General features: G+C 52.2%; 1 protein-coding gene across 1 annotated transcript; it reads left to right on the forward strand.

Annotated features, from left to right (window-relative positions):
• Positions 1–1601: 1601 nt before the first annotated feature.
• On the forward strand, positions 1602–7356 carry LOC311353680 (sodium-dependent phosphate transport protein 2B-like; the record flags this gene model as incomplete). Its single annotated transcript, XM_084473573.1, has 12 exons — positions 1602–1647; positions 1822–1971; positions 2514–2642; positions 2956–3099; positions 3432–3543; positions 3796–3991; positions 4192–4287; positions 4705–4816; positions 5626–5793; positions 6009–6125; positions 6529–6653; positions 6799–7356. The coding sequence occupies 12 exons, from the start codon at positions 1602–1604 to the stop codon at positions 7354–7356; spliced, it is 1953 nt and encodes a 650-aa protein (XP_084329699.1).
• Between the last annotated feature and the right edge of the window lie 3969 nt (positions 7357–11325).

Below are 11325 nucleotides of genomic sequence, written 5' to 3' on the forward strand. Positions count from 1 at the left end.
CCCAAGGGGAAATTAAATGATAAGAACACGCTACTCTGTGCCGTCAGGTCGCCACATGAGCAGCACCCCCCAAAAATGAGGGCATTACAGTACAGTGAAGTAAAGTAATGTAAATAAATAAAATAATCGCCTGATAAAAATAAACAGCTATCAATATCAAATTAATTAAATAAACCTTTAATTTGATTGGTCAGTTATCAGCCTTTTGATGACCTGATCAGCTGAGGGAGCGGTCATCAGGTTCATGTTAACCTCGGTCACCAGCTCATACTGGTGGGGGCTTGAGGGTCTGACTGCTAACACACAAGGGGGAGGGTCTCTTCTGGGGAAGGGTCTCTTCAAATAAAACCTTTAACTTAAGTATATAGTCCCAGTGTGGGCCCTGGGTTAGCATCCAAGGGATTTACAAACACAGCTCATTCTTATCCGTATTAAACTCATTGAACACCTGAGAAGTGGTTCCGAGGAGTTCATGTGTTCCGCCAACAGGGGGCGCATTTCCCCAAACTATTTACTCAATCCGTTCATCTCATACTTTTTGTCGCCTATTTGTATTAAAAAATAAAAAATAAAACACACATTTAATTGTTAATAGTGCAACAACGTTGTGTGAAACAACATGGTGATGAATCCAGATGAATGCACTATTCAGACATGTTTCCAAGTCAAGATTCAAAAGTTAGAATCTGATATCAAAGTATTTGTGGCACTTTGTGGACATGATCCAACGGGAGTTAATCCGAAGTGCAGTTTGGCTCGGTGCCCCACCACCCACCCCCCCCCCCCTCCGGGATCACACACCTTGGACCGGGGTGAGGGAGGCTCCCTCCAGCCGCTATAAAAGCACAGTGGGGAGGGCTGGAGTCTACAGGTAGCCCAGGTACTGAACTCAGAGAGGACTCAGAGGGGAGGACTCAACCCAGGGAGGACTTCTTCAGGGTCTACAGTTAGCTCAGCTCACCTCTCTAGGACTCACCTCTCTAGGACTCAGATCAGAGGGGACTCAGGGAGGACTTCCTCAGAGCCCACAGGTAGCTCAGGTTCCCTCTCCCAGACTCACAGAGGACTTCTGCAGGTGAGTCTCTTAATACTTCACTTCACACCAATAGTCTGTGTGACCAACAGGGTTTACAGCACTAGTGCATAAGATCACCTCCATCCTATTGTAGTCGATTGTTTTCATTACACAGGGAGAATCATGTTGCTTGTGCCCAAATATTTTCCATTCCATCTTCCATGATTAGTTTCATTTATTAGTTACACTTTTCAGGAAGGAGGCAGCATGGAATGTTTGTGTTTTTAAGTGCTGAAAGATTGTTTCTCATGCTCAGATAAGACAATAATGATAATGTTGTTGCACACGCACACACACACACACACACACACACACACACACACACACGTATATATATATATACACACACACACACACACACACACACACACACACACACACACACACACACACACACACACACACACACACACACACACACACACACACACACACACACACACACAGAATTGCTTTTACAGAACATTGCTCAATGTACCGATCGAGCTGCTCCAGGTTTAACTCTCCTGCGTTTCCTCCTTCAGCCATGGCTCCTCGACCGGATGCCGACTCCGACTCCAGCCCCTCCATCGGTAGGCCTAGTCGTCCCCCCCTCCCCCCACACACACACACACACACACACACACACACATATACACATTCACACGCACACACACACACACACACACACACACACACAGTCCCCAGACCTAGTCTCCCCGCCCCCCCAGACGCTAACACTCTCCCTGCCCCCCCCCCCCCCCCAGACCCTGGCGACCCCCAGTCCAAGGCCTCGGCGGTCCTGCCGGCCTATTCCACCATGGACCTGGTTCAGCAGGACCGGGCGGAGGAGGGGGAGGAGGAGAAGGACCCCTGGGATCTCCCCGAGCTCAAGAACAGCGGACCCAGCTGGTCAGGTACGCACACCGGCTCTCTGGAGCCCCTGGACTCTAGGGTCTCTCTGGGGCCCCTGGACCTCTAGGGTCTCTCTGAGGTCCCTGGACACTAGGGTCTCTCTGGAGCCCCTGGACTCTAGGGTCTCTCTGGGGCCCCTGGACACTAGGGTCTCTCTGGGGCCCCTGGACTCTAGGGTCTCTCTGGGGCCCCTGGAATTCTAGGGTCTCTCTGGGGCCCCTGGACACTAGGGTCTCTCTGGGGCCCCTGGACTCTAGGGTCTTTCTGGGGCCCCTGGAATTCTAGGGTCTCTCTGGGGCCCCTGGAATTCTAGGGTCTCTCTGGGGCCCCTGGACTCTGGGGCCCTCTAGGGTTCTCTAGGGTTCTTGGGGACATGTGACCTGGACCACTATGGTCTCTCTGGGCCCTTGAACGCGAAGGTTCTTGGGGACCTGTGACCTGGACCTCTCTGGTCTCTCTGGAGCCCCTGGACTCCGGGCCCCTGGGGGCAGAGAGAGAGACAGAGCCCCCCTAGAGGCCTGATCCACCCCTCTCCAATCTGCAGAGCTGGACACCAAGGGAAAGATGGTGCGGGTCCTGACGGCCATCCTGAAGTTCTGCATGCTGCTGGGCCTCCTCTACATGTTCGTCTGCTCCCTGGACATCCTCAGCTCCGCCTTTCAACTGGTCGGAGGTAAGGGAGCCCTTACCTTCTTATCTTATCTTATCTCAAAAATCACTAATCAATCACTAATCTCACAAATCAGTGTTGATATGATATGAGCCGTCAGCTAAAAAGCAGCTTTACTGTCCGCTGTCTGTAGGTCTGTGTGTCTGTCTACGTGTCCGGACAGTGTCTAACAGGATGTCTGTAGGGTCTGTGTGTCCAGAGAGCCTATGGTTTTGCTTTTCTCCGGGCGTGGTTGATGATGCATGGTTGTTGATGTGGGGTTGATGATGCGGGGTTGATGATCGGTGGTTGATGTTCCGTGGTTGTATCTGACCAGGAAAGGCCGCGGGGGACATCTTCCAGGACAACGCGGTACTGTCCAACCCGGTGGCGGGGCTGGTGATCGGGGTGCTGGTGACGGTGCTGGTCCAGAGCTCCTCCACCTCCTCCTCCATCGTGGTCAGCATGGTGTCCTCTGGATGTAAGACACACACACATGCACGTGTATAGGTTTGATAAGGATTAGTGTATAGAGATATTGGTCAGGTGTTGGGGTGTTTTGAGGGGTTAGTGGGTCAGGTGTTTTGAGGGGTTAGTGGGTCATGTGTTGGGGTGTTTTAGGGGTTAGTTGGTCAGGTGTTGGGGTGTTTTGAGAGGTTAGTGGGTTAGGGTGTTTTGAGAGGTTAGTGGGTGAGGGTGTTTTGAGGGGTAAGTTGTTTTGAAGGTGTTTTGCGGGGTTAGTGGGTCAGGTGTTGGGTGCTTTGAGGGGTTAGTTGGTCAGGTGTTTAGTTAACGCTCTCCGTGGTGTTCCAGTGCTGGACGTGCAGTCGGCCGTCCCCGTCATCATGGGTGCCAACATCGGCACCTCGGTCACCAACACCATCGTGGCCATGATGCAGGCGGGTGACCGCAACGAGTTCCGCAGGTAAACCCCCCCTGTAGGGTTGTGCTGTAAGGGTGCTGCTGTAGGGTGCTGCTGTAGGGTGGTGCAGGGTGGGTGCTATAGGGTGGTGCAGGGTGGGTGCTGTAGGGTTGGTGTAGGGTGGATGCTGTAGAGTGGTGTAGGGTGGATGGTGTAGGGTTGGTGGTGTAGGGTCGGTGGTGAGGGTCGAGACAGCCCTCCAGCCCTGCAGCCCTACTGATTGGCTCCTGGTTTGACCCGGTGTTTGTCCTGCAGGGCGTTCGCGGGCGCCACCGTCCACGACTTCTTCAACTGGCTGTCGGTGCTGGTGCTGCTGCCCCTGGAGGTGGCCACAGGCGTCCTGTACAAGCTCACCAAGCTCATGATCGACTCCTTCAACATCCAGGGCGGGGAGAATGCCCCCGACCTGCTCAACGTCATCACAGACCCGCTCACCAGCGCCATCATCGAGGTACACTCAGAACCGCTTGGAAGATCTCTACCTCTGCTTCAAGAGGAGTTGTTGTGTATTCATACCTCCTTATGTATTCATACCTCGCAGTTTCAGAGTGCTCCGAGTGCTCCGAGTGCTCAGAGTGTTCCGAGTGCTCAGAGTACTCAGGCCTTCAGGAGAGTGAACCATGACCCCCCCTGTGCCCCTCCCCCCCTCAGCTGGATAAGTCTGTGATCAGCGGCATTGCCACCGGAGACCCCGCCGCCCGGAACAAGAGCCTGATCAAGTCCTGGTGCCTGACCAGCAAGAACACAGTGAGGAACACACAGGACTCCTGTTATCTCCTCACCACTGATGCCGTCTATCTACTGCAGCCATCTTCAGATCTGTCTCCACCTCATCCAGCATCATGAAGCCCCTATGTTTATTAAGACGTATCAATGGTCCCCTGGTACTTCCCCCTGTCTGCCCTTCTAAGTTCTAAAGATTCTATAGATTGAGTGCTGCATGCAGCACTCTACATCTGTTCTGTTCTTTCTTATTCTCTACAAAGTTTGGGACCCTACTCCTTCCACAAATTTCCACCCAGAGACTCCATTCCAATTTTAAAATATGTGGCTTTAAGAAAACATATTTTCAACCTCACTTTGCACTAAAGCACTCACCTCATTTTCTGCAGGAAAATGCATTTTCTGGTTAGTATTGATCGTATTATTTATTCTCCCCTGTAGACCAGATGGAATGAGACCGTGCTGTCCTGCCCGGCCAACGCCATCTGCTGGATGGAGGGGAACACGACCTGGACCGAGAAGAGCTTTACAGAAGTCACTAACCTGGAGAGATGTAAGCCCCTGCCCGCCACCTCACCCGCCGCCCCCCCCCCCCCCCCCCCCCCGCCCCGGGGAACCCGATCGCTCCTCCCGACCCACAACAATGGTTCTCCCTGTCAGCCTGCTGGTGACTCAGCACCCCCCCCCCCCCCGCCCCCCGATACCTGCTCAATAGCTCCATTCAACCTGAGACTGCCGCCTCTCCGGCCCAGCTCTCCCCGGTCCGTCAGCCAATCAGCACACCTCCTGGCTCCTCCGTCCAAATGCCAGACATAGCAAGGAAACGTGCCATCACTACAGCCTCTAATATATGTATAATAGAATATATAATACAGGGGCAGCATGTAACTCAGGAGGTAGAGCGGGTCGGCTGGTAACCACAAGGTTGCTGGTTCGATCCCCGGCTCCTCCTAGCTGAGTGTCGAGGTGTCCCTGAGATGCCTTACCCTGACTGCTCCTGACCAGCTGGCTGTCGCCTTGCGTGGCTGACTCACCGACACCCGTCGGTGTGTGAATGTGTGCATGAATGGGTGAATGTTTGGCAATGTTGTAAAGCGCTTTGAGTAGCCACTGGTTAGAGAAGCAATGCTCTCCATTTACCATGATATAAAGAGTGTCCAGCTGCTCTGGGGTCAGTCGCCAAAGCCTTGGAGAGGTGCTGCATTCAGGTTCACATCAAAAAGAGGACAGAAGAGTTCTCTTCCGCCATTGAGAGAGAGAGGGAGGGAGAGAAGGAGCGAGAGCCTGAGAGCGAGAGAGAGAGAGAGAGAGAGAGAGAGAGAGAGAGAGAGAGAGGTTGACTGATGGTCCGTCCCGTTGCAGGCAGCCATATCTTTGCGAACACCAGCCTCCCTGACCTGGCGGTGGGCCTCATCCTCCTGGCCCTGTCCCTCTTCGTCCTCTGCTCCTGCCTCATCCTCATCGTCAAGCTGCTCAACTCCATGCTGAAGGGCCAGGTGGCCGTGGTCATCAAGAAGGTGCTGAACACAGGTGGGTCCGATATAATCCTATTGTATCAAGTCTGTGTCGGCTGGATTATACTGGATAAGGAATATACATAATTCCATTTTACTGCCTGGTCTGAAGTTTAGAGACCAGAAGAAGAGACCAGTCTGAAGTTTATATCCAAGCATCCGAGAGGGAGGGGTCTAACGCTCCAACTAATAGGAACACAGTAGCTGAGAGTGTTTTCTTGATGTCCGCAGACTTCCCGTTCCCCTTCGGCTGGGTGACCGGGTACATCGCCATGGTGGTCGGGGCCGGCATGACCTTCATCGTCCAGAGCAGCTCCGTGTTCACCTCTGCCATCACGCCCCTCGTCGGTAAGCTCCTCCCCCTGACCCGGGACAAGCTCCTCCCCCTGACCCAGGACCAGGTCTACACTGACCCAGGACCAGGTCTAGCACTGACCCAGGACCAGGATCAGGTCTAACACTGACCCAGGACCAGGTCTACACTGACCCAGGACCAGGTCTAGCACTGACCCAGGACCAGGATCAGGTCTAGCACTGACCCAGGACCAGGTCTAGCACTGACCCAGGACCAGGATCAGGTCTAACACTGACCCAGGACCAGGTCTACACTGACCCAGGACCAGGTCTAGCACTGACCCAGGACCAGGATCAGGTCTAGCACTGACCCAGGACCAGGTCTCCCCCTGATCCAGGACCCTGTCTCAGTGTCTCTGTGTCCCAGGACCCGGTCTCACTCTCCCTCTGTCCCCAGGCATCGGGGTGATCAGCCTGGAGCGGGCCTACCCGCTGACTCTGGGCTCCAACATCGGCACCACCACCACCGCCATCCTGGCCGCCATGGCCGCCCCCGGAGAGACGCTGGGGAACTCACTGCAGGTAGGAACCAGTCTGAACAGTCCGACCAGCCTGACCACAGAGACCAGTCTGAAACCAGTCTGAAACCAGTCTGACCACAGAGACCAGTTTGAAACCAGTCTGAAACCAGAGCCCAGTCTGACCGCCCTGCCCCTGTGCCCCCCAGATTGCGCTGTGTCACTTCTTCTTCAACATCATGGGCATCGTGCTGTGGTACCCCATCCCCTTCACCCGCCTCCCCATCCGCATGGCCCGGGCGCTAGGAAACCACACCGCCAAGTACCGCTGGTTCGCCGCACTCTACCTCTTCCTGTGCTTCCTGGTGTTCCCGCTCACCGTGTTTGGCCTGTCGCTGGCTGGCTGGCAGGTGCTGGCGGGCGTGGGCGTGCCCGTGGTGGTGCTTGTCATCTTCATCATCATCATCAACGTGATGCAGGGCCGCTGCCCCCGCTTCCTTCCCCGGTTCCTGCGCTCCTGGGACTTCCTGCCGCGCCCGCTGCACTCAATGGCGCCCTGGGACCGCGTGGTGACCTCCACTTTCGGCTTCTGCGGGCGCCACTGCTGCTGCTGCTGCAAGCGCTGCAAGTGTTGCCGTTGCAATGACCAGGAGGTCGGCGGGGGCGACAGGATGAGCGACAAGATGAAAGCTCTGGAGGGGCGGGACAACCCGGCCATGAGCCGCGACGAGGAAGAGGGGCCGCGGCAGAAGGCCACTGAGCTCTGAGACCCCCCGCTGTCAGTCAGGTGGCCCCCTGTCCATTTAAACCATCACCTGGTCAGAGAGCTGCTCTGGGGGAGGGGCCTGATGGTGGACCATGTGACCACCTGTCAAGCCTTCCCACTGAGGGGTGGTGGACCAGCCTGGCTGGACTCCACGTCCCACCATGCGGCCTACGGACATGGGAGAATCCACCACCGCTGCCTGGCAGAGTACAGAGTAATTCACTGATCGAATGCAGTGGGGTATGGATGTCCCATTACTTATTTTTATATCGCGATGCTATTGACTGTAAACCCTTATTGCAGATTATACGAAGAAATTGGTCAGTTTTAAGTATTTGTTATTTCTCAGTATTTAAGAGCCTGTGATTTTTGTAAATAAATAAATAATTCCAGAAGTTATTTCCGGTGTTCATTGTGGTGCTTTGCAGAGAGTCGTTTGGAGAGAGTGTTTTATAATTGGATTGGATTCTCCACTAATGAGTAGTGGGCCCTGCAGTATAACATATTATATTATAGTAGTGTTTTATATTCAACGCAATCGGGGCCTACAGGTCCACGGACCTAAGCAACACAAACACACACACACACACACACACACACACACACACACAGGTCCGGTTTCTGGTTCTCAGTATCAATATAAGCTGATTGAACCTAGGTTGTAACTACTAACCCTTAACCAAACCAAACTATTCCCCAAGTTAACTAACTGAACTTTACAAACTTGGCCTAGCCATTCACAATGTCAATATCAAACCTAACCCTCCCTGTGTCTGATGCATCATGGGAGAGTGAGTCCTTCTGGTCTGGTTCAGACCGGCTGAGAGGGCTGGAAGGTGACAAAGGGGTACCTGTTACATGGTCCCTGCATGTGTTATCGCTGGGTCTTTATCTGACAACACGGTGTAAACTCAGGCTCCTCCCCTTCATGGCTTTATCTCGCTCAGCATCAGAATGATGTGGTTGGAAACGGAGGTGAACATTGAACGTTGACGCCACCTGAGAGGTCATGGAGTAGAGCAGCCTCTTATCAGCCAGGGGAGCGTGAGGAGGCTTTACGACCTGCAGGAAGAGGGCTGAGGGCTTCATCCATCCAGATTAATGATCTGAACATTAATGATCTGAACATTACCGATCATGGTGACACCTGGTGTCACCATGAACCCACCTCAGTCCCTGCCTGGTGTCTGTTGAAGACAACATCTCGGGCCGGTCTAAACTGGACTAAACATCTCACTCTGGTCTAAACTAGACATCATGGGCTAGGTAAAGCTTGTGCCGGCTGCACGGGACCGGGCTGCCTCCCGGGGTTATCTGTGGGCCACTCTGGGTAGTGTTTGCTCAGGTTCCTCGTGGGGACTTGGCGGGAGTGAGAGCTCACCACAGGCACGGCCGGCGGGAGGTGGAGCAGAGTGCAGCATCAGGCATGAGGCTGAACAAAGCTTCTGATCGCGTGGTCTGAGCCCTGCTGAACACAAACCAGATACGCAGCCGGCTGTGTTTATCGGACACCTGGGACTAACAATAGCCGGTGAGTCTATCATGGGTAATTGTTAACAATGAGCCACAGAATGCTCTGAGGAAACCTCTAATCAATGGCTCAGACGACGCAGATTGATTTCCTGAGTGGGCAGACGGTGAGGAAATATTGCTCCACCTCTCCTGGAACCACATTGCCCCCTACGACGGCGCAGTCGTCCAAGCGCTCGCCCCCTCCAGTACATTTAGAGGGTCCATCTCTCTGGCGGACCGGGAGGTAATGAGGAACATGTCTGTGGGCGGTTTGGACGGCTTCATTAAGTACTTCTGAGGTCAGCTGAATCAAAGGAAGGAGAGCCACGATGCGGGCTGCGTTTGGGCTGATTGCCCCGTGGCACTGTTACTTTGAAGTGCTGCATTCACAGAAGAGCAGGATGGTGTGTGTACTGAACTGAAGACAGGGTTTCATGTTCTGACTATGCGGTCAGAATGAGACACAGTTCTGATGTGATGTCTTCTTCTGTTGCTTGTCTTTTAGTTAAAGGAGCTGCTGTTTTACCACCTAGTGTGTTGATTCACTATCGTCCAAATCATCCCCAGTAGGGACATCACACGTGTGAGTGTCCGACCGGATGCAAGATGGATTGATCTCAGCCAATGATTCAACCTGGCTCAAGGGTGTGCAGCAGCAGAGGGAGGCCACAAACGACTAAATGCATGACTTTCAATAAAGGAAAGAGGAAATGTGCTGCAACCAAACAGAACAAATACAAAATGTCCATCTGAACACCAGGGAGTATGAGCCAATTGGGCTGGGCTGCTTTATAGGCTTCCAAGCCAAGCCTGCTCAGTTTGTGCTGCATCAATTGAAGTGGCTCCGTCCACCAGCTCCCTGCACAGATTACACCAAGCAGCAACAACAAAGGCAACATGGGTTCGTAACACCTATCAAGGGGTCAGGCTGAGAGAGGCTCATGGACTGTAGTGAGAAGAATGAGAACATGACCAGGGTGCCGTTTCCCGAAAGCATCGTTAGCCTAAGTGGTTCGTTAAGTTCATCGAACGAGGGCTCCAGGGGTACTCGTAGAGCGCCAAGAGCATTGTTACTATAGCCTCAGTGGAGTCACCAGCTGAACATTCCGTGGTATTGGATGTATTTTATTAAAACACATCCAATACCACTGAATGTCCAGCTGGCGCAATTTCGCAATACCCCAAAAACACTGGTTACCGCCAATATATTACTCGTAGACTACTGTTAGATTTAAACAGCAAACACAGAGACATGTCAGAAGTAAACAAAAATATAATTTATTGCAGCAATTTTAAATTCCAAAAATACATGCGCAGCCAGAATGTACCGATCAAACGCCACGTCACAAGGCAACTCTATCACAAGGCATATAATAAAATCATATGATTCCATTGCTCGTGTGGGAAGTTGCTTGCGAGCTGCACGCTGTCTCCCTCTGATTTTAATTCAACCATTGTGGTAAAATGTCCTTATATTGATCAATGACAGAAGACATACTGTAAGCTACATGAATCATGCTGAGACCAGCGGGTGTCAGAGAATTTCTGCAGGCGTTTTTTGTTGCGATTGTTTGCCATAAAGCACTGTAGGTGCTTTGGTGAGGCTGTGATGAAGTTCACTATTTATTGGACCATGTCTAGATAGTTACGAACATCCCTGACCTTAGTGGAGTGCGCAAACGCCAAGAGAGCGTGGTTTCTGCAGTGAACGTAGACTGCTTCAGGAAACTGTGCTGCGATGCGTGCCTTTCCCGCTTACATTGCCCGCACCATCATACCCCTGCCCAACAATATGGGCAGGATCTAGACCAGCAACAGCAATAGCCGTGTCAATGCCTCTGCATTTGAATGATAATGAATTAATGGAACATTGCATTTTTAATGTTTACACCAAAGATTCTAGACTAGAGAGTGCGCGCCAATCAATGAAACCTAATGCGGAATCAGAGAAAGTCTGCCCTCTTTGCTTAGATATATATACATATTAGAGTTTAGATAAACTCTAATATGGAATTATTTCAGGGGGGAAAATGCTGTGAAAAAATGTATGCACGGTGCGTTCAGGATTAGGACTGATATAGCATATGTGTCAGTAGACAGTTACAAGCCTACGAACGTCGTAAGAGCAGTGCACGCACGTTCATGTTAAGAGGAGTTTCGGGAAACGTTCTGAAAAATTTTACGAAGCATCGAAAGATCCTTCGTGAGAATGATCATATGAGCATGGATCCATCGTTATCGGGAAACGGCCCAGAACAGCAACAACAAGAGTCCCGCTCTCTCTCTTCTCTAACCCCATGTAACTAAAAATCCTGCCCTCTCTCTCCTCTAAACCCATGTAACTAAAAGTCCCGCCGTCTCTATCTCCTCACACACATCTACCTCTACATCCTGTAATAGCAAGATGTAGAGGTAGATGTGTTTGGTTTAACTGGTCGCACAGCAGTGTGTAGACATA

This window comes from Micromesistius poutassou, assembly GCF_964030765.1.
Source record: "Micromesistius poutassou genome assembly, chromosome: 9".
NCBI lineage: Eukaryota > Metazoa > Chordata > Actinopteri > Gadiformes > Gadidae > Micromesistius > Micromesistius poutassou.